Source organism: Rhea americana, unplaced genomic scaffold (genome assembly GCF_003343005.1).
Source record: "Rhea americana isolate MKP2758 unplaced genomic scaffold, rheAme1 scaffold_14, whole genome shotgun sequence".
Taxonomy (NCBI): Eukaryota; Metazoa; Chordata; class Aves; order Rheiformes; family Rheidae; genus Rhea; species Rhea americana.
Genome location: NW_028185483.1, coordinates 7421118 through 7444776, shown reverse-complemented (window position 1 = coordinate 7444776; position 23659 = coordinate 7421118). Strand labels below are relative to the sequence as shown.

At 39.2% G+C, this 23659-nt stretch overlaps 1 protein-coding gene across 1 annotated transcript in view; it reads left to right on the top strand.

The window, feature by feature from the left end:
- The first annotated feature begins 14908 nt into the window (after window positions 1-14908).
- LOC146599454 (phospholipid scramblase family member 5-like) overlaps window positions 14909-23659 on the top strand; it is a 12530-nt gene continuing 3779 nt past the window's right edge. The window contains exons 1-3 of the mRNA XM_085298527.1: window positions 14909-14930; window positions 17507-17658; window positions 22828-22870. Coding sequence (XP_085154653.1) covers window positions 14918-14930; window positions 17507-17658; window positions 22828-22870 — 208 coding nt within the window. The 5' untranslated portion in view covers window positions 14909-14917. The remainder of the gene's footprint in view (window positions 14931-17506; window positions 17659-22827; window positions 22871-23659) is intronic.

The window sequence follows — 23659 nt, the reverse complement described above, 5'->3', positions numbered from 1 at the left end:
AAAAAACTTTGGGGAGCAGTGAGCCACAATGTAATTACTATTGCTAAATGCCTACCTCTAATGAACGTTTATAGAAACTATGTAACTTGCAAAATCCTTGCTGTTCTTTTGCTTCATAAAAGAGAAAAATGAGAGCAGTAAAGAAGCATAAGAGATGATAGAGCAAAAGAGTTTCTAGGTAACCTGATTGATAGCTTTAAAGAAAAAGAAACAGAATGAGCTTTTTTTTATACATATAAATTTCTGAAATGGCCTTACAAAGCTCTTATGGAGTCTCTGGCAATGACAGTCTTGGATACGTTACATTAAAAATATGTAAATGTGTTTTGCAGTATGGGGTGTATATATGACACAAGAACCAAAATGAGAAAGGAATAAAGATGGAGTTTCTTAGTTATGTCTTGCAAGGACTTTTCAGAGAAAAGTGCTGCGCTGACGAGTAACACTTGTTTGTTTTCTTTTCAAAATGCTCCYTTATCTCTTCCTTCAAGCTAATTTTAGTTCTAAAACATCTGTAGTTGTTTTTTYTAAATCAGGTTGATCTTCAAGGGAAAGGGAAGTAGGGAAACAAGAACGTAAGAGCTTGAAAGGTGGTGTAGCCTCTTCCTCCAAGTCTGCTCGTGAACATTGCTCCGCAAGGCATTACGGATGGATGGTAGAAACGCTGCCTCACACTCCCCATTACAAGAACATAAGTAAAAAGATGAAAGCTGTACTGCTATATTTTTCTTTTTTTGAATAAACAACTTATTTGATGTTTGCTTCGTACTCAGCAGTCCGATGTAAATTAAAGTACCAATTCAGGGTAAGGGTATGTTTTACACTAAACTCCTGTTTTGCTTCCTCTACCACTTCAGCTTGTCTTGCAGAAGTGATAATTTGTGTGTGGAAGAAAAAAGTTGAGCTGATTACAGAGCATGCATATTCCCCATCCCTAGTAAAATAAAGTAGGAGCCCATGTAAATGAGGCATATAGTTTATAATGAATTGGTCTGATCGTGATGATGTGTTTGAGTGCATCTCCCAAAGTTCATTAACTTAATGTAATATACAGTGGCAGGGATGATCCCTATGATTACTCCAATTAAAATGATAGTTTTGTGTTTTTCTGTGATGCAGGTTAACACTGAGAACATGAAACGCACCTCATAAATGCCACCCAGCTGCAAAAGTGACAAAGGGAATCTGACAGCTTTTCCTAAAGGCACCTAGAGTAATAGGCATGGCTGCGACTGGAACTTGTTCTTGCTGAAAACACTGGCAGTTCCCCAAGCATGGTAAGGCCAAGGTGCTRTATCTATGATACTGCTCAACAAGTCTTTAAAAGACTAAGGCAAATACACGAATGTATACCCTGAAATGGAATAAAAATAAAGCAAATACAATTATAAGTATATGGTACATGGAAATTGCTATGAGAAGGTCGTGAGCAAGAGGGGATAGCTCAACATCCTGCTTGAAAGAAGTGTAGGATTAAAGCTTTGCCCTGTTTTGAGCTCACCGCTTTATTAATAAAGAGCGGATGGTAGCTGAAGAGATGAAGTGACTGTATTGTGAGACACCGCAGAGCACTGCATGTGTGATGTTCCTTCTGAAGTYGTAATAACCATTTGATTTCTGACCCTGAGGTGAATTTTGTATACTCATATGCATGAAGGAGGTGAAAGGATATKCACTGAGAGATGCCCTTCTTTCCAAACTGCCTCTTTAGAAGTGACATAATTGAGGTATAAATAAAGAAGGCTACATATGTRTAGGTATGTATATATAAATATGTGTTAYTATTTCGACAGTTGTCTTCATACTTGCTGGTATTTTAGTTGTGAATTTTAAATGGTGCAGTTCTTTACCATTTCATGCACTTGATAGAGCTTGCATTTTAAGGGAAATTTGTGGAAATCAGTTCTGTAATAAACAGTCCTAAGAACTTTAGCTGAGTCCCATGGTCGCCTCCTATTTGTCCTGTGACATCTCTGACAATAAAGAATACAGAGCCTTAAAATTGGCGCTCAGCAGTAGGCAAGTCCATGTCCTTTCCCCAAAATTAAAATGGGGACCTAGCACATGGTCGTTGCTCAAAGTGTCTGCCATTATGTGGGATGCCAAGAGGCCACTCCCTGCTGTTTTCCATTCAAATGAATGGGAAACCTATGGATAAATTACCACCTGCAGCGTATGATAGCGGACATTGTAAGCAGCTGTCACTGTAGCTCTGTAATTATGCAAGTATTCTTCCAATATTATACAATTAGATGGCCCCATCTCGCTTTCTTTCTCTTGATAATGTTTTTGTAGGTGTCAAGAGCACTGAACTCTCTCCTTGTTCAATCACTTGTGTCTTAGTGCAACGCAACTGGCACTTTCCTGATGCTGCCGTAGCTGGTGCTTTCTATACCATAGGTCGTCTATTGATTCTTTTTCAAAACCATGTTACTTTCTGTGCCAGGAGATGACAAAAATCATGTAGATTACTGTCAATAAGCAATCAGTCCTTGCCTTTATTAAGGACATGAGAGAGTGGTGGCTGATAGAAAAAGGCGGTTGGCTTTGTTCTTTTCTGTCGGAAATTTCTTTGCAGCATTGGAGGTGGCTAAAGTGTGATCTAGATTAAATGTGCTTTGAGAGATGAGCCAAAGCATGCTATCCATGCATCCTTTTTGGAATTTGAGGGACCTTTGTGCTAATAGGAATGGGAGATAAACTGTGTGGTATGGAGTGAGGCTCACTTTTCAAAAGTAACAAATAATATTCAACTGGGGGAACCATTTTTATACAGCTGTTCATATATTGTTCAGAAATGTTAAAGCTTCTGCCTTTCTATGTATAGTCTCCAGCTCTTTTTCTCAAAATGCTTGCCATTTCCTATAATTAAAAGTGAGTTTGTGAATGTTAAAWGCTTGAATTTTCACAAAGATTGTTAATAAATAGCTATTTCCAAGATTCCTCCCAGAATCTAACTSTGCATTGCCATTTTACAATTTAGTACTTTTTATCCACCTCCCTTATTTTATTTCTGAAAGTCCTCGAGTAAGAAAATGATGAGACTTCCTGATGCTCTAAAGAGTATTAAATATCATTCTCAAGATGGTGTTCCCTCTGAGGTGGCTCAAATTCAGATGAATCAATCTACAAATCTGTCAGTTCTGTCTTTTTATTTCTAAAACTATGGAAAGTCAGTTATGTAAAATGATTTGTTCTTCAAGGGCAATCAATTGTATTTCCTTTTAGGTTAAAGTTTAAAGTAATTTTAGATTCAACACTACGGCTGCTAATTAGCACTTGCTTTTTTTTGGAAAAAAAAAAAAAGCCCAAATTTAGGGCTAAGTCACGATGAATATTTTATTTGAAAGGCTTCTTTCTTGCTGCCTTAAAAATAATTCCTGTAAATGAAAGTTGTAAGGCAGTTTTGAAATTGCCTTTAGGTCCCCAAACCTGCTTTCCGCAGCAGGTGGCGAAGGTTATCRGACCGCTTCTGGAGCAGCTGCCGGGACGGGTGCGTTAACCCGGCCTCCGCAGTGAGCTGCGCCCGAGCCCCCCCAGGGAATAGCAGTGCAGGGCCGAGCTGCGTTTCGTTCAAAGTCGGGGCTGCGGGAATGCCCCGTGCTGGGGGCGCAGGGCTCAAGCCGAGTGCCTTCCTCACCCCTTCCCAGGCGTTGCTCCCTTGCTCACTTTGTGCGCCCGCCCACCATCAGATATTTTTTTGGCACTTTACATAATAATCTGTACATTTCAGGTRTGTTTGGTTCTGTATTAAGTTATAGGTAACAAGAAAGGGTACGTATCCTGTGCTTTGGATGTCCTGAGAAGGACTTTTGAAAGAGCGGAACRTGTAGAACATGCGGGTTTCTGCACTTATTTGTTGAGTTTGTGCAAATACAGGATGACCTAAAGCCTGGTAATAACGGAGCATCATTCTGAACTGATAAATTGGAAGAATGAACAATGGTAACATAATGCCCCCTACGGTTTGTTAGGGGGTATGTACAATAACATTGAAGGGAATGTTTCCCTAAATACTTTAGTTAAATTAGAATTATATGTTATGCTCCTCAGCTACAAGAAGAAAAGTATCTGGCTCAATTTTCTTAATGAAGAGATCAGACACTGCTAATTTAGATGCTCTAAATCTCCTCCTCCTTTCTGGAGATTCAAAGCAATTGGGATCAAAAATAGTTTTAGTGAACTTAATTGCATAAATAGTAACAGCTGAATTAATACATTTATATAGTAGGCAGTTAGTAGTTTAAAGTAGGAGGTCATTACCTAGAGAGAGAGCAATGCAGCCTGCCCCGGAGGGGGAGGACGCCCTGTAATTGAAACAAATGGCCACTTGGTGGCAACATTTTACCACATATAAGTAAACTCAGTAGAATTTGACAGTAGAAACTATAACCCTGAAAACGTGCATGTTTCCTTAGGACCCAGTTTTAAAAAGCTCTAGATACTCATGAAACCTTGTTTTTCAGTAACTTGTGCCAGTAAGACCTCTTTATCCATCATATCTTGTATATATCGCAGTCATAAGTGTGTTATGAATTCCCTTTTTAAGATTTCATTCAGCCAGTTAGTGCTTTCCATAAGGTGACTGTTTCAAGATGTGGAAGTGGGCGTAATGTGTGAAAAGGTTTGCAAAATGGTAAATTGCAACAGTGGTAAGTTATACAGGCAATGTGTAAGTAATAAGACATTTAACTGTTAAATTAGTTCTTTTTCTACTCAATTTTTTTATCCTCCTTCCCTATGTGTGGTTTAAATRCAAGTCTTCCTTTCTTGCACTCAGACCTCTCAGTTCCCTTATCTTTTCAAAGAARAAAGAAATATGGAATAAATATGTGACAACACAGAGCAAACCTCTTAGCTTACTGACTGCTCTGCTTTCAAAGCACTGACAAGCTGGGCTGCCTTGTTTAAAACATGTGCAGCAACTTTCATTTAAATCCCAAGGAAGATAACCTCGACAGGGGAAGATTTAAACACGAAAAACTCATTTGTTGATGACTACCTGTGTGGAAAGTCCTTTTTGACTTGCTGTCATTGGACAGGCAAAACGGTTTTGCCCTCCCGTAGGTATTTTTGCTTAGTTGCAGCGATGCTGCAGTTTATCAGTTCTGTAGTCCCCAAGTTGCCTTTTAATCTGTCCAAGGGARAAAAGTAGCTCGTTCTGTTTTTGTTGGTGAACCTGCAGCAGTAAGGACAGCGCCTCAGAGGTGCTAGTCCATGAATACAAGGTGCAGAAGAGCTTTGGGAGCCCCTGCCCTGCTGTGCAATGTGGCCTCATCAAAGCCTGTTGCACAGAGGTGAAATGCCCCCCCCCCCCCAAAAAAAAAAAAAAAAAAAAAAGACTTAGGCTATAAATGCACATACGAAGTAATAACAAATGTACTTTGGTTACTGCAGCTCACTAACGGAGCTGAGGAGCAAATACGTGCAAGTTATTCAAGCAACAGATGCAATTGCAGAGATGTGATGTGTCCCAGACCCAATGTTTTAGGCTTGTCTTGAATCACTTTGTGTTTCTGGGCTCAGTCTTGATTACGTCTTTTGTTCTATTTTGGTAAATAATGAAAAAGTCATGGTCTTTCATACATTTAAGTCTTTGCAGCCTGGGGATTGGGTGGGAGGTGGTAAGAGAAAGTGAGAGCAACTCACTGGAAATAATTATTGCACTTTGTCGTAATGTTAGAAAACTGTATTGGTTGCCTGTTTTTTAAGCTGAAATTTAACTGTAAGTACACTTAGAACTCCAGAGAAAAGTCTTTTGTTCTGCTCACACTTGATGATATGAATTCTCTTGCTAGGTTTTGGATATAGCTAGCACAAGTTTGGAGTGGAGAGTGTGTGTTTCCTCTCTCCTTGTGCCACAGCCAGTTTATCCTTTGGACTGCGCCTGGAAACACAATTCGTTGCTGAATTTGCTACAGCTAAGATTAAACAAATGTTATTCCAGCTACTGGTCTATGGGCCAGTTACACACACACATACAGTTAACATTTAAAATCCATGAAAAAAAAAACATACAAGGTTTGTGAAAAATGAGGCAGTTTTCATTCCCATAATGGCAGGGATCTGAAATGAGCTGTGTTGTCAATGGGAACACAAGAGGTTATATAGTTTTCCATAATCTATAAAGCTTCTTCAGAATCATGTCATTAGCTTTCCTGTGGTAGTGTACAGCAGAGCTAATAATGCAATTATGGTTCATGTAGTTAAACTATGCTATTGATATTTTTTTTTCCCAGGAGGCCTTCATTTCTAGCAATTCTAATCATCTTCATTGTACAGCTGTATGGATTCCACATCTCACTATACGGGAAATAAAATTGCAAATAAATACCAGYTTTCCTAATGCCTCTGTAAATGCCAGATTTAGTAACCATTAACCAAATGTTGGAGTCTATAAAATGTATAATTCTTTGTATAAAAAAAAATATACAAGAGGCCACATTCAGATCCCAGACACCAGAACAAACTATTATACTGCAGTAACTGAGCAGAATTTTATCYAATATTTGATTATCCTTATTTGTTGCAGCTGTAATTCATTACATTTTCTGATTTTTGTATCCTGTCTGTCTGCTGTATTTAAAAATGTAAGTATTAGAGGAAATTAGTATAATCACTGAAAATGGTGTGTGTGTGTATTTAGTAGGAGGGGAAAAATACACTTTTAACTCCATTTTTGCTGTTGAACAAATGTGGAACCTGGATTTCTGCACTTTTACCTGATATACAATAAGTATGGGAGCTGAAAAGGGGCAAGATAACTGAGATGCTATTCAGTCTATTACTAATTCTACTATTAAGCATCAATTCATGACTCCCATTCAGGAAATATTCTATTTATTTTAGAGAAGGAATGGCTTCATCTGTGTTGAATCCCTACAAAAGCAAAATCGTGTTAGTGTGAATGTGTGATGGAGAAACCCATTGCAAACTCTTCGTTTCTGCAAGTTAATCTCAAACCTGAGATGCTGGAATCCTAAATCAAAAATACATTGGGCAGTAAGGATGTTCGCTGCCTCTGTGGTCTCAGTCTTCCATGATTAAGGTTGTTACCAGAGGATAAATTATTAGTGATGAATCTCTGAAGAGGCTCTTTTTTTGAGGTAGATTTTGTTTCTATTAGCTTACTCAGAAGAACCGTAATAGTTAACAAACATGTTACAAAGTCTTTAGAAARGCAAATAATAAGGTAATAGGGTGATAATTACTTTGCTGATAAATGTTCTCCTGGGACACAAATGAACTAAAACTAAACTCAAAGAATGATTACTGTTAAGTCCGGTGGGCCACATGGAAAGGGAARGAACCTGAAAAGGGCATCAGAAAAATAAAGCAAATGTAGCTAATGGCTTTAACAGTACTGCAAAAAAGTTGTTTTCTGTGGTAATGACCTTTGTACTCTGATTACTTTTAGAGTATCTGTCATGTTCTCACACAGATCAGAGATAAATTAGCATCAGGGTGTCATTAAGGGATGTAAGGGAAGTGCAACAGGCCAGGTCAAATCAAGGCAGCAGAAAGACAGGGAATCATCTGGACCATCCTTATTAAAGCACCTTGTTCATGGGCACAGAAGAGTTTCTTCCTCCACAGTCAGTAGAAGACAKATGGGAACTATTCGTGCAGTGGTAGAGATCAAAAAAGTATTAATAAATGCATTTTCCATTGTAACTGTTATTTTTCAATTACTCAACTTTTTCCATATATTCTAGTCTGTGATTTTTATCTACTACACAGTAAATGTCTTTAGTGGAATATTGAAAAAATTCAATCTGTTGGCTTGAAGTGTGTGTGTGTATATATATATATATTTGCGTGTGCATACATATACATGTGCATATGTATTTGTACATTTCATATATGTGTATGTATATGTATACATATACACACACATGTATCTATGTTGCTGTTTAAGATTTTCCCCCTTCTACTCTGGCTTGTTTTACGGATGATACTAGGTTAAAGAAACAGGCTGTATTTAGAGGAATTTGATCCAGTACATGTGAGCATCAGTACCTTTTCATCTCTGCAGAAATTTTCTCCTTAGCTATTGCATTTTATCTACAGTTTTGGCACTTTTCTAATATTTTCTTCTCTTCTTTTGCTTCACATGGTGTGTGTGTGTGGGGGGGGCTGTTAAGGATTTTGCACAAATCTGAAGCTACAAATTCATTGCTGTTTGAGAACTAGAAAACTTACTAAAACTTACTGTGATTTTTTTTTCAAAGTGAGTATTTGAAATACAAAGTGCTCAATCGCTTTGTGTTTTGCCACTAACTCACCTGAACTCTGTAGGCTGGGACTTGTCCCATGAATTATCAGAGTTACTATTTAGTTCCCTACAAATCTTTCACCTGCTTCATTACAAGCTTTCTTTAACTCTTTGCAACCTTGATACAAGGAAAGAGGTATATAAAGTAAATTTTGGAAAAAAGAAAGTGTCTTTCAGATCTGGTCCAGGTAAATTGTGGGCACGAAACACTGGCTGTTCAGCTTAATTTCCCAGCTGCTGTCTTGGAAGTCTCTTTAGTCCAGTGAGATGCTAATGGATAAGAGCTACTGAATAGGTTTGTTGGAAAATCAGCTGCAGATAAGGCTTATTAAAAAAAAAAAAAAAAAAGTTATCTCTACTGGTTATCAGTGTCAGTAGTAGAAAATAACATGAAAAATAAAATTAATTTGTATCCTGCAAAAATTACTTTGCTTGGTAAATGGGCCACTGCTGTCCCTTCAATAGGTCTGATAAGCACGAAAGCTAAATGTCTTTGACTTTTATTATTATTAAAGAGTAATAGTTATACTATAGCATTAGGTAGAACTTCTGAAGATGCTACTAAATGTAGAAAACAAATTGGATTGAGATCCTTAATTCCTTTTATTATTTTTTTTAGGGGATGAAAAGCTTTATTAGAATTAAGCTCATCTGAAACTTATTATTCTTTCAGTATGCTAATTAATAGAGCAGGATCATGAATTTGTTAATTAAAATAAGATACCTCAGGGAAACTGAAATTAATTTTGATGTCCTAATAGAGTTACCATTATGCTATTAAATCTTGTGTCTTACCCATCTTTCTTTTCCCYTCCCCCAAAAAAGTGAGGAAATGTTTTGAGTTTGGAATTATAATGTGGAGTGGCTACTTTMTGAAGATGTGAAGATCAGCTGATAGTTTTAGAGTAGCTGTAGGCTCGGTGCTTTAGCGCAGTCGTGGAGCATGCGGGCTGGGTTCCTGGGAGAYGAAGGGGCCTGGAGGCCGTGCTCCAGGAGCCCACCGGCGATGCCCCGGGTGGTCGCGGTGCTCTGCTCGGCCACAGACCTCTGCCAGAGCCAGGCAAAGCGAAGCCCCCAGGCGCTGGAGGGCAGGGGCTGGGTCCTCAGCACCCATTTCCTCTTCCCACTGATCTGCTGCTTTCCCCCTGCGCCGTTTGTTAATGTGGATATGGTAGATCTGACCTTGTGTCTTGACAAGAAATCAAACTATTGATATGACAGTCATTGCAAATGTTGATTTATTTTCAAATAGAAGGAAAAGCATCTGAATGCAATATTTTCTGATACTCAAATTTTGCCATATAGATACTTAGATTTTTTTTTTATGGTGTAGAGAAAGGGGAAAGGATATGCAAGTAGGAGAGAAGTGTCATTTTTTTCCCCCGAAGCAGAGCACAAGTCGCTCCAATATTAACTAAATGGCTTTTCAAAGCCAGTGATGAAATTCTACATCACCAAGATGGTTGTGCTCTCTGTTCAGAGGCTGAAAGAAATTCCCTCGGTAATTAGAGTACTCAATAGTTAGGATAAATATACTCAGAGGGGAGAGAGCAGTTAAAAACTTCATGACCAACAGGAGTATTTGGTACGTAGTTTGGTATAAGATACTCATGTCTTGAATACTACTCTTTCCTTAACATTTTTGCTTAAACTACCTTGGGCTGCCTATAAATCAATCCCTCAAATCAAAGCTCACATTTCCTCTTCTTTTATCCTTAAACCCTGTATAAAATTATTCAAATTGAAATATTGGGATTTCATTTGAGTTTGGTGTTTTGTTGGACTGAACGTCTCATGCTGCTGTTTCAGAACTGCTTGGAAATCAAAATATGAATGTGTAAGGTGCTCAGAGCCCTTTGGTGTACTGTATTTTAATGAGAACACAATTTTTTAGGTGAATGATCTTTTTTTAAAAAAAGCTTTCCCTTCATCTATTGTGTCATAACAGGGTTTGGAAGCCAGTTTATGAATTTGCCAGTTGATTGCTATATTTTGCTGACATCTAGATGTATATTTGGGCTCCAAGCCATATCAATATTTGAGGATAGTATAGCATTTCTGATGCATATTTAATACCCGTGTACCATTTCTAAATATAAGATTTTGAAGTTTCTTTCTTGATTTTAAGATTGTTATTCTGAGCCTATTTCTCCTGGTTCTGTTAAATGCAAAATAAAGAGCAGACTGCTAGAAAAATGTTATTTTAAAGGTTGTATTTTTCTGTTAATATATGTGCAACAGTCGCCTGGTAGAATGGCAATGGTAAAACTACTGTCAAGAGATAAACGACAGAAATCTGTTCCACAGTGCAGTGTGTAATGTGTGCGCTGTCGGTGCAGTCAAATTACTGGAGAGAGGGAGGGAGATGGCCAGTGTTGCAGACGCCGGAGCGCTAGTTGCAGTATTTCAACATGATTGCAGATGTGCTTGGAGGGGAGGAGTTACTGTAGGCACAGGCTGAAGCAAGATGCTCCAGAAATCAAAGTTCAAGGTGAGATCTATGTTACGTGCTAGCAGATTTAAGAAACTTTTTTTTTTTTTTTTTTTCTTCCAGTGCAGAAAACAATGCTGGGTAAAAATCTGGAAGTCAGAGCTGCATGCTGCATGGAGTCACAGTCTGATTCCCGCATTTCTGCTCTGTGTTTCTCCCTGTGCTGAGGAGAAGCCTAGGAAAGGGAAGAAGCTGGTATAATTTTCTATAAAAATGAGGGGATAGCAGTATGAAGCATTAATGCTGTCAATAGGTGATATATTAAGGAAAGTAACTCTTCATYGCCCTCCTGAGCAGCAGGGAAGCTCAGGTATTGCTCCGTGAGGTTTCGGCTGTGTTTCGTGGTGCCTGCATGCTCTCCTTAACGTATCTGCTGGAACAGCACGGCGTGTGACCTGCTCCTTAGACCTGCAAGGGGAGGTGGGATGAGCTGTTGGCTTTTGTGTGAGTTTTTCTTGACCCCAGGGATGAGGMGAAGCAGATTTTGTGTAACCGCTGATCCATGCAGGTGGGGAAAGGGCAGTGCCTCTGCYGTGCTTCCTTTTCCCATTGAGCGCCAGGGGAAACACTTTGCACTAGGCTTGTAGGGCAGTTTTCCAAGCAGGGTGGGGAACAGGACAGCATCTTCAAATCAAACAGCATTTTCTTATCCTTTGAGTTTTGTCCCTATTTCCTGTTTATGGCTCTAGCCATGATGCTTAAAAAAAAAATGAAGTGTTTTTATGCTGAGCCATACTGTACCTTTACTCTGTTGACCCATCAGGTTGATTAATACTATCTGCAGTCACTCCCTTGGTCTCTTTGAAATAACCTTTTYGAGCTGACATGATGCTTTACGGGTAAGTGAATGGGCCGGCATGTAATGYGCGGCCACGGCTGCAACAGCAATTTTGGAAGTGGTGTTGCCCATTGCTGACGTCTTCCCCGTGTGCTCCTCTGCTGCAGTGGGGTGTGTTATAGTCTGGTGTGTCAAAAGCTTCTGATAGTTCATYTGTTATTAGCGTGGGATGAAGTGTGAAAATAACGTTGTTGGTAAAATGGAATTAATCACTTTCTGAAAAATAGTATATTATTGTATCAGAAAATTTGAACATGCTAAAATGCTAGCATATGTGAATGTGCTAAAAGGTTAGTGTACACTTGTATACGAGTGAGCCTAATACTCAGAAAAGGCCATGCAGTCATTGCACACCCAACTAAACCAGAATTCAACTTCAGGCTGTAAGTTGAGGCTCTCAAGATACACATATCAAAATATGATATCATCTTTTGGTGAACTTGAAAACTTTTCCAAATACTTGGTTGAAAAAAAATCAGAGAACCCATTAAGCGAACAAGTAATTAATAAACAGGTCTGAGAAAGTTGTATAGCAAASTGTTTTGGTGAGGACAGAGAAGTCTGTCTTGGGCAAAACAGACCATGTAAAATAGTTGAAAATGTTCAGGCTGTGAATGAGCTTCACAGAAGAGATGCCCAATAGCTCMTATTCCTTATTGCTATCACAGCATRGCATAACGGTCGATTTATTCTTGTGCTATGACAGTAATGATTACAGAGCAGGAACTGATAAATAATGACTCAAGGGGGAACAGTTACCTGATCTGACACCTTTTGACCTGCATATGAGTGTGTTAGAAGCAACACAAAATTTTTCAAGTTAACAGAACTATTAAAATACCTAATTTTAATTGCAAAGATCTATGTTAATAGAGGAATATGTCTATGAATCCTTAAGAGATCTTAGGCTATGCTCTTTCCAACCTTTACCCTTCAAATTTGTGAGTTATCCCTGGGACGAACCTTCTACTCTCAAATCTGATTTTAAGTGTCCTCATATTTCATTTTTTGACTCCAAACCATCTGAATAGTATAGACTTAGCAGTCCCTGAATTGCTATATGCTGTCTGGCAGCCCTAAATGCCCACAATCCTGAATGAACATCGTGGCAATATACCTGTGGGCTTGGTTTCTCGTCAGCACCTGGAGGCTATGCTGTCCCCAGAGCACTGCAAGTCCAGGGCAGTCCTCTGTGCAAGGGCATCCTATGCACCGTCTCAGCAGGGGAGGTACGGTGTGGGAGGAAACACAGCTAGTCTTGGACCACTTCTGCAGGCAGTCTACATCTGTCAGATACACCCCCTATGAAAATTGTGTATGGAACAGGACCACACACATCTCTTGAGCTGAAAAACTACTTTAGCTGGTACTGGGAGCCAGCTCTGGATCTGTTTTATGGGGTAGCTGCTAAGTGGTAGCAGCACTTGTATGCACAAAAACAGTGTGTCAGATACTGAGTATGGTATAGTACAACCGTGCTGTATCCGTGCTCACATGCGTCCCTCTTCAGGCAGACAGGAGGGTATTTGGCCTTCTCAAAAACGTTTTTTAAATGTGTGAGACATCTTTCAGCATAAGATTTTACTGTGCTTTTTGTCTGTTTTCAGCACCTTATTTTCTTACTGTGCCACACTTTCTTTATGCATCAACAGGAATATTTGGCTGTTTGGTTTTCTAGGAGATAAATAACTTTTTTCCTTTTCTTTTTTAAAGGTAGGTGGATGCCCTGTCATCTCAGCTGCCTCTTGAAATTTTCTCATCTATTATTTCCAAAGCTAGGTTTACTGTATTTATCAGGAGCTTTCCTTTTTCTTTAGGAAACAAGCTTTAGGAAGCTTTTCTGTCTGCTTTCTAGATTAGATTATGTGTTAGATAAGCACATCTTTGTTGAGGAGAAAGGAAGGAAAACATTTTAGTTATCATTAATATTTATTTCTAATGATGTCAAACTTCTTGCCATCCCAGAAGGATTTATTTAGTGTGTCATTTTTCTTACCTACTAAAGACTTTTTTGTCTATAGGCTGKCTTCTCCCTTCAGGCCCTGGTTTCAGGGATGAACGCAGCAGGATAACTGGATGCTAGCCTGGATAAGGTTGCCCTGCCRCCACACCACATGAATTCTTGAATGAGCAACTGTAAACTCCCAGGAAGCTTTGCATAGCTGAATTTTTACACATGCTTTTGCATTTAGTCAATAAAAATCAGCCTCTGTATGCTTTTTGCTTTAGGAGGAGTTTTTTTGTTTGTTCTTCCTTCAAAGATCCTCATCAGCAGCATTCCTGAACAGTAAGCCCTGGAATTAAATCTGCTAGGATACCCTCCTACGGACTATTTCAAAGCAGTAGGACTTGCCTTAGCAGGGAGAGCAGAACGTGGTCCCCAATACCTCGCTGTGATCCTTCTGGCTCTGTGCATAGGCTCTGCCACTCTTGCAATCATGAATCATATCTGCCTGCAGATCACGTGTGTGATCTCCATGGCGACTTGGGCACTTGAGGTAGAAATATGAGTGGGTAAGTCAAGGTTACTGTCTCTCCTCCTCTTTCTCTCTGTGCAATGCAGGTAATTACATGGGCACTGYTTTGATCTGGTCTGCGCTTGTCTGAAGCAAAATGTAGACAATCTGTGTTAAATCTCCAAATTCAGTTTAAGCATCTCTCGGAGACTAGCAGAGCCCTGCATGGTGCAGGAGGGTGGGCAGCTATGTATGGGGTACTATTTGGGTCTCACTTGGTGCAGGAGCAATGTCCCTTATAGAGGAGGCTGCTGCCACATGAACGGAATATAATGAGAAACCCAAAGTAGCTTTCTCTGCACTGAGCGGTGGAAATGTTGACCAGGGGCCAGCAGTAGAGGAATACAGGTAATTAGTGCCTGTGTCTTTAGTGGGTAGCCTGTGAGAAATGGAAAGATAAATATTGGATTAAATGGAATTTGTATAGTCTCAATATATGCGTACATTATCAGGCAGGTTTTTAGATCTAATATGTTCAATTAGCTGGTAGGTACATTGAAGTTTTGCCTCTTCATATTCGCAAAACACCTTTCCTCTTTCTATTAGTGCAAATGACTTGAATAATGTTTTTCTTGTTTGTTAGCATCATCTCCCCCTGTTGTCCATCGACGTAAAATGCGGTGTTCTGCAACATGAGAAAGGCAATGCATTTCCTCCAGTTCTTTTGTAAGCTGATATGAAGTAGACAGACACCTTCTGAAGTTTTGTGCATGCTGTGCTCTTTTTTCCTTTGCTGCAACAAGAAAAGCCTTTTCTTTTAACCTGGCTTTCTTTGAAGAAGTAACTCAGGAAGCTTCATGGCCTCTCAAGGTAAGTGCATCTATAGTCTATATTTTTAGATCATGTTTACAGAAAACTAGTCTTGAACATTTCCAGGAATCAGCAGTCTGATGAAATAAGAGTTTCAGGCTAAAACCACAGCAGCCAAAAAGGAGTTGTTTTGACTCCCTTTAATATTTCAGCRTTTAAGAGGCTCCTAAGGAGACTAAAATCTATATTAGAATATTACTTGAGCAAAATATATTACAAAACGTTAGCATCTACTTTCGAAAATTTTTGTTTGTATCCTTGTGCTTAAACCTGTCAGCATGGAATGTATGGGAAGGGCATGCACTGATCCAAGGTTAACATCATTTTTGCACAGCTTTCATGTTCCACTTTGAGAATATCATATCAGTAAATGCTTTTCACTTTTAACACTGGTCAGTCCTGATAACCATGTAGAAAAAAATCTCTGAAGAATAATTGAATTGAATCAGATTAGTCCAATTTGGATTCATTCTGGTCACATATTGTCTTTAGCTGCAGCCAGTTGGGTTGTTAGGACTGGAGGTAAACATCGTAGTATGCTAATCTCAAAAGTTTTCTAAACTCATTTTCCTGTGCTATCAAATACTAAAATGAAGCAGAAGGACCCAAACCTGTTTTTTCTTAACATGAATGCAACTCCATAGAGGCCACAGGGCTCCAGTGACATAGAGGTAAATGGTGGCTCGTGGAGTTTGGCAGTGTCTCATTTATATTTGCCAAGTGCTTGCTCTAACACACTTCAGGCGTTCGGCCTTTATAGCACGGAAGGGTGTACAGGAGCAAGCAGGTGTTAGAGCACTGTTGTGCTCTTTGAGTATGCGTTTTTCCCTTGGGAGGGAGGATTTGCTTCCTTTGCAGCCATTGTAAAGGAGGTCTGGTTATGTGCATTTTTATTTATAGTAGTTAGCAGTAGCTATAAAAATCTTATGTAATGTAGAGTTTTCACAATGAAGGAATGTGCTAATACTCTTTCTATAAATTACAATTATACAGAATGCTCACTGTATCATACAGTAACTTTTAAGTGTTCCCAGACCATAAATGAAACAAGGAACTTCCACAAAAATAGACAAAGCTTCTGACTAGCTCAGATTTTCATCAATATTTAATGTATTTACTGTTTGATTTTTTTTTTTTGTATAGCTTAAATTTGACTGGGAGAACTGCGATTTGTTGTCTTTTCTCTTTATCATTATTCAAGAGTAACAGTAACACTTGGCCAAGGGAACTTCATGGCATTTCATGTAACAACAAGAGTTGTAACAGAGCCCTGTGAGGTAAAATGATGCAGTAGAGCATATAAAATATTTATTACCCAGTTATACATTTTTAAAAGCCAGCTACAAATTCAAAGGGGTTACTACTTCTTCCTGTGGTCTCAGACTTTGAAAGAAAGCAGTGGCTGCAAAGTTAAATTAAGATCAAAATATGATTTAACGATGAATCAGCCACAGCGAGTTCAGATAATGCTAAAGGACCTCATTTAAACTCACAGCTGCAAAAGAGAACTTCAGTCTTGCAGCCAAAATTCCACCTGGACCTCAAATCCCGTTGGGCCTAAGTATTGTCACACAGGAGATTAAAAACCAAAAAAAAAAAAAAAAAAAAAAAAAAAAAAAAAAAAAATAAAAAAAAAATAAAATAAAAAGAACGAAAAAAAAGAAAGTTTGGGAACTGCTTTACTATCTAAATGCAGCGGCTCAATTTAATAAGAAGACTTGTTTATGTGCAGAGAGCTGCAGCTTGCTCTTTCTTATTCCACTATGGTGAGCATAAAAAAACATAGTGAAAAGATGCTGATAAAACCAGTACGAGTTTGAGAATCAAATGGCTGAGGAACTMTTCCTGTGCATATGAATGGATGCATGCATATAATTGCCTATAGCAGAAAATAGTCTTATTACCCTTCAGTAATACCTGTCAAGGTAACRCAGCGCTGTGTCCTGAAAAAGTGTTTGCAGTAGCAAACCAGAAAACACAGCTTAATGGCATCTGACCTCCTTTCCATTAAGATAGTAAAGAATAATATACAGTAAGGGGCTGTAGCCTTTGGTATCAGGGCTATAACATCCAGGTTTGGGAATCTGAGATTCCTGAAAAGATTATCTCTAATTAAGAGAAAATATATTGCCTTTAATCTCCTAGAAAGGAACCACAGTCTGTGTCAGCAAGTAGGGTAGCTCAGTGGGAGTAGGGTGAAACTGCCTGTGTCCTAAACTCCTATGCCAAGGATTTTGGAGCCCAACTGCATGTGACTTCAGTCTAGCTCTAGTCTTGTCCCACTGACCAAGTGCTCACTAGCTGTTAGAGTGAATTAGGTGCAATCCATGGTCATGTCTCCTCATTTAGTTTCATCTAACAGGAATTCAGTTTGCACACTCAGACTGCTTCATAGAGCAAACCAAAGTGCTGTAAGTGTGGGACCACCAGGAGATGCACTTCAGAGCCTCATTCCTGAACCGGACTAAAATGCTAATAGAGTTACATCCAGGATGTGACATTATTTTTTCAGTTTTGATCCAAACTACCTGCTGTTTGCCCTTGTTAACTTCTAATGTTCTTTTCTGTTTCCGCAGAATCTCAAGGACAAATAAATCCAATCTTTAAGGATCATCTCCCTGGTTCTTCTGATCTTCCTGAGCAGAATAAGCCTGTTGAACTGACAGGTGTCTGGAAGCAAATATCGCACTCTAATAACTTGCCACCTGGTCTGGAGTACCTGAGCCAGGTCCTGAATCTTTCCAAATGTTAGAATTATTTTGTTTTTCATATATTTCTTTGATAAGTTTAGAATGAGAGATTTTTTTTTCTTCAGATGGAGTACGTGGAGATGGAGAGAGTAGTTTTAAGTATTTCTCCTTACTCTAATATAAGGARCCTAGTACAGACTAGTGCATACTTCTTTTCTACTTTATAGAAATCCATCTGCTGTGCATGCAGCTCTTCATGCTCAAAAAGAATGGCTTTCTTCCCTCTAGATCTTGGTCTAGGTCATACTAGTACCCCACTGTCATCACCTCCCCRGTTCCTGTTCAGTTTCTTAAGAGCTATTTCCCAAGGAAACTCCTATTAAACTCTTGTTGACTAAAAAAGATTAAAACAATGCGTGCTGAAGGTATGTCATCTCCTTATAACCCACACTCCGAGGCATGTGAAGGTCTGGGCAAATTCCTTGTGCCCACAATGATAATACTCTCCACGGTAGAGGTAAGGTCCTCAGGAGGCAAGCTCCCAAGACAACTTTGTGAGTAGCCTGGGTGGCTGCAAACCAGCACCCACTCTGGGTTGAGTTGCGAGACAGGAATATGCCAGAGCCCAAGTCGGGGAAGGATGTGGAAACGTGAGCTAGTGAGCGAGCTGTGCGTAGAGGAGGGGAAGGGAATACGAAAGCCCCCTCAGCCGTATTGCTAAATGCACAGCTGTCCGTCAGCGCGTCGGGAAACCTCTCAGTTCCTAAATTGCAGATTGCCTGTCAGCCTCGGCTGAGGCCAGCGGCTCCAACAGTTCTCAGCTGCTCTATTCCATAACAGCTTCTCCCCTTCCAGCATTTTTTTTTTTTTTTGGTTGAAGGGGGGATTGCTGCTACTTTAAAATCAAGTCTAGTTTGCATTTCATTTATGGCTGGATTATGTCACTTTTGTATATGCTTAGTAATACTTCCTGCACTCTGATTTGGGCAAGGGGCAGAGTCAGGCCCTCAGTGTAGTCAGGTTATTGTCATTCTGATATGTTACACTGCTGCATTTGCATGTGATGGTGCTGGAGAATATTTATTTCAGTTAACATTTGTGTGTTAAATACAAATTTCAGTAGTTTTATAAAAACTGGAATTGGATATATTTTTTATTTGGAATGGAAGCTACTTAGCTAATGAAACTGGGAGACCATTCAGAAACCATATTTCATGTAGAGTTATGATGTTYGTGTCATAATGCCTGTGCACAAACTGATGTGTTGTCAATTACCTGAGCATTTGTTCACAGCTTATAGAAGTTACATTTTTAGTCTAAAAGTGATTGCAATAGTGCACACTGGCAGGTTACATATTCAGTCTTCTGTACAAACATGAATTATACCTCAGATTTATCCATGCAATGTGGGCAAGCAAATTCTATTACACCACTTTTTTAGAAGCTTTATATCTGACATAAAGACAAAGAACAAATCACTATCAGAACCATAACTAGAACTAACACTTCATGCTTSTTCTTAGCTTGATAATCATACTGTTTGTGCTGTGACCCTCATGGTCTCCCTAGATCTTGCTCTCTGATTAGCCTCAGTTTTCTCTGCAGTCCGAAAAGCATGGAGAGCATATTTGCAATTGTAAGCCAGGCTTTCTGGAACAACCATGTTTGCCAGCGAAGAATTACTTGCAGGTTTTCTATCAAGGCTCTTCGTTGTTTGTTCATTTAACCAAATATGATACTTTAAAGTAAGACTTGTAGATCTGAATGCTTGAGAGTAAATGAAGAGTGCTAAGGAATCCTCATGCAGGTTTGACTTCACCAAGGTTAGGTCTGGCTGTTAATCAAAGTTTTGCTTTTAAATGCACCTTGAAGCCCTATTAGTTACATCCATAAGTTTGTGCCAGTATCCCAAGATCCCCTGGAGTAAGGGGTTGGGAACAATAATGACAAAATGACTGTTTTAACTGTTTCTCTTCAACTGCAGATCTCTGTTCACTATAATGTTTGTTCTAGGATAAAGCCATGAATCCAAGATGCTGGAATAGGAAAGGTCCCAGGATGACCTTGAGCAAATCTCTATGTTGCTACTAGTGCTGTTACTCTTGTAATAAGAGGCTGTAACCTTTCCTGTTCAGGAAGTCCTGAGGATCTGCTTTCTTCACTAATATCTGTGAGCGTAGGGAGCAAATACCACTCCTTCTCTTTCTACATTTTCTGCTTTTCTACTTTACRATCATTTTTCTGATGTGGTCCTGCTTCGCACTTTCTGGTATTCAGATATATTTAGAGACTTCTCCCCTGTTTGGCATTTTACATATGTCCACAGCTAGAGTTCCCATGCATTGCAGAATATTTTAGTGTGGGATAYTAGTAATACTTGCTGTGTGGCTGCATCAAAGTAATATGGATTAGATTGTATCAGAGCAGGAGATCTGACTGGAAGTGARAGATCTGCCTGCAGAATGAGCATAGGATTCACAACTCCTGGGATGAGACATTTGCCTTTTTCCAGATGTGCTAAGAGATTTTCAAGTAATGAAAAAATTCTAAAATGCATGGTGCAGGATCTTTCTAACAGAATTAGGAATGTGTTGTTGCCACTGAGAAGACCACAAAACTGTCTCCTCTGTTCATGTGTGAGTTTGGAAAAGAGAGGTCCACACTGAAACACAAAAGTGCTACTGGAATGTCATGGGGAACAGAGACTCTGTTTTGAAACAAGAATGTAAACATTTCACCTTTAGGCTAGAAAAATGGTGTCAGAGAGGGGACTGTGAWAGCTGTCATGCCTGGCAGAGTAAATGACCTGAGGGAAAAAACATTTCGTTTACAGAATGATCTTAACAGAACAAAGAGTAGGTAGATAGTGGCTGTGAATAAATATAGGATGACAAATAGAAATGAGGTTCTAGGATTACCTCCCATAAGAGTGATGAAGATAGCTAGGTTTATTAGGGAAAGTGGAATATATTTCTTACTAAAACCATGTTTGCCTCTGAAAGCAAGAACTTAGTGAATCTTACAGAGACATCSCTATGGTCTTATCCTAAACAGGAACTCAAGAACACAGCACGTAGTACTGGATTATAGGCAAGGAAAATCTCTGTCCTGTACTCTAAGGCCAAACAGCAATATTTCACTCTGCAAACAGACAACTGAAGTCAGTGGAAGAGACTGAGGAGCAATCAACTCCTCTGTTTGAGGTGCATCAGAGACCAGTGGTAAATTGTTCCTACCCTGGTAAACTGATACTATGCTCTCTATAATCATTGCAAAAGTGATACTCTTTAAACAATTTCCTACAAGACAGTCAATAATGATTGACTTCGTTCAAATGATGATTGATGATTGATTTCGTTCAAATCATTATCTTCCATATCACAGCCATAGTACTAGTAATTATGCAGTGTCCATCATGAAAATCGAAGGAACATGGTAAGAGAACTCAGGGAAGTATTTTCCAAGTAGTGCATCAGTGTGTTTGCTGCCATCTAGGCTTACACAGCTCTGCAAGAAGCTGCTGAGTCTGCTTAGACTTTATTAGATTGATCAGATGTAAATGTAATGCCCACAAAACTGAGCAGACATAGTTAACTGTGTATAAGGAATTTTAACATGGGTGAGGTCAAGAGAACTCATCAACCCTTCTGAATCATAGGGCTTCAGAGGGCTTTCAGATGCAACYGAAATTCCTTTAAACCACAGTTGCCCCAGTCAAAGGTGCATCAGGATAGCCTTCATACAGGATCCAGTGAACGGTGAAGCAAGCAAGCCTAAGAAGTGATACTGCRCTTGCCATATTGTCTGAACTTGTCATTGAGTACATTGTACACAAACTAATACACAGGCTAAAATCACTCTAAACTTTTAACAGTTTTTGCTCATAAAATTTTTTATTTTCCAGTGAAAAAATCTACATTGGGCAAATCAATCAAGCTGCAAGAGTTCTTGGGCCTCATGAAATTCAAACTACGAATAGCAGGGATTCTTGGGAGAAGATTTTAAAGTCTGAATAATTTTTTTAATTACTTGCATGCACATTTCAAACAAAAATGAAAGGGCTAAGGGAAGCTCTTTCTTACCAGCTTTTATTTGCAGCCTAGACTCGCTGCTGGAGAGGAATAGAATTGACAAATGGCAGCAATGGCCTGAATATGTACCAGGCAAGAGTTACCGACTGTAAAACATACAGACTCTGTTGAGTTGTGACATGCTGCTCTCTGAAGGTCACTGTGTGCTTTCTGTTTTCAGCTGTGACTAATGGCAAAATCCTGTGCCAAGTGTTTGCCCATCAGGAATTTAAGGAAAAGAAATTAGCAAGGCCTAAATTGTCACATAAACCACACATTAAAGTCACATAAAACTGGAAGTTAGAGTGAAATTAAGTCTAGCTGAGTTTATAATATTAATGACTGCTTTCTAGAGTAGAGTAATGTTTGAAAGACAGTAATCGCAGAAAAGCTGGTTATTGTAGCCAACAGTTTTTCTCCTGCATTTGTAATCAACTCACAGACGGGGATAGTTTCAGTAAGCTGAGAGGTTCTCTAGGGAACTATTGTTTTGCTCATTTTGGTGCCCTGTAGCGACCGCTGATGTGCTTGCCATGGTCTTGGTGCACAATCCTGAGGCATTTGAAATCAGAGCTTGAAACCAAGGGTGTTTATCTTACGGCTGTGCCACCTCCTGGTCTAYAGCCTGACCCTCATCTGCTCCTGCAGGGCACTTTGGAGAGATGGTGTGATACATTTTGAGCTTGAGCCCAAGCTTACCTCGTTTTTGCACTGTCTTGATGCTCAGTACTTGCCCTTAGCTTTGAGGTACGGCAAGCAGGGACTGTGCTTAGTCTTTGCCAAAACATGAAGGGAGGAACAGGAAAGAAATTTGTCCTGCTTCTCAATACATTTCTTCCACTGCAGTTGGCCTCCTAATTTCCCCAGTGGAGATTATTTTCTTCATATGCACAAGTAAATTATATGACTGCAACACCTAAGGCCACATGCTTCAGCTATCACTTCAGGCAGATATCCAAATCATGACTTGATTTGATACCTATAGGCCACCCAGTTCATGCTCTTCTGGAAAGAAAGAAATCCTGTTACATGTGAGATGAGCAATATAAAGGGACAAGTGATCACTGACAGCTCCAGAACTTTCCAGCATCCATCACCTTGGGTTTTGTTGTTGTTTTTTTATTTGTTTTTTAACAGCTGGACCRGATAATTATTCATCAGCAAGTGGAGCTTGTTGAAGGTACAGTGTGATTCTCATTGCTCTTTAACAGCATTGACACAGATATCTCAGATGATTTTAAGTCTTGCCTCTGGCTCACTGAAGTCATTGCAAACACTCTCCCTCCCCTTGCATCAGGCCTGTAATGTATTGTTGGAACGGTGAAAGTTCATTTTGTTTATGCCTATTCTGCAGCAAATCAACAAGGGGAGAGAGGCTACAATAAGGAACTGCTCCAACCCTGAAACCTCTCCCTCAAAACTATCAAAATTTAAGTTTTTCCATAAGTTGGAAAGATGGTTGCCTTTAACAATAAGTAACATGCTGCGATCCAAGGTAGAGAATGTAAGTAAAGAATGAAATGCTGGAAGACACAAAATAGAGCACAATAAATTGTACTTATGTGCTTCCTCAAAATTTCTAAGTACCAAAAAGATATGAAGTTCTGCAAGTGAAAAAATCTCTTAATTTTCTCCTATTCAAATGTTTTAGGCCTGATTCTTGGTTACCTCTCTGGGAGAAAGTTTTGTCACTGAAGGGCAATACCTTCATGTCATTACTTTTCACAGAGTATGTAATAATAAAAAGCCCAGATCAAAACTCAGGATATGAATTCTGTTCATTGTGATAGGAACTTCAGGATGCAGCAAACCAAAGCCCTTGAATTAAGCCTTAGTTCAAAATACGGATCTGAAATTAGCTTTAACTCATTATTTCATCATTATTTTCTATTTTATTGGTGTTGTCATTCCAAAATATTTTTTTAAACAGTTCATACCATAGTGGATTTTTTTTTTTTTTTTTTTTTTT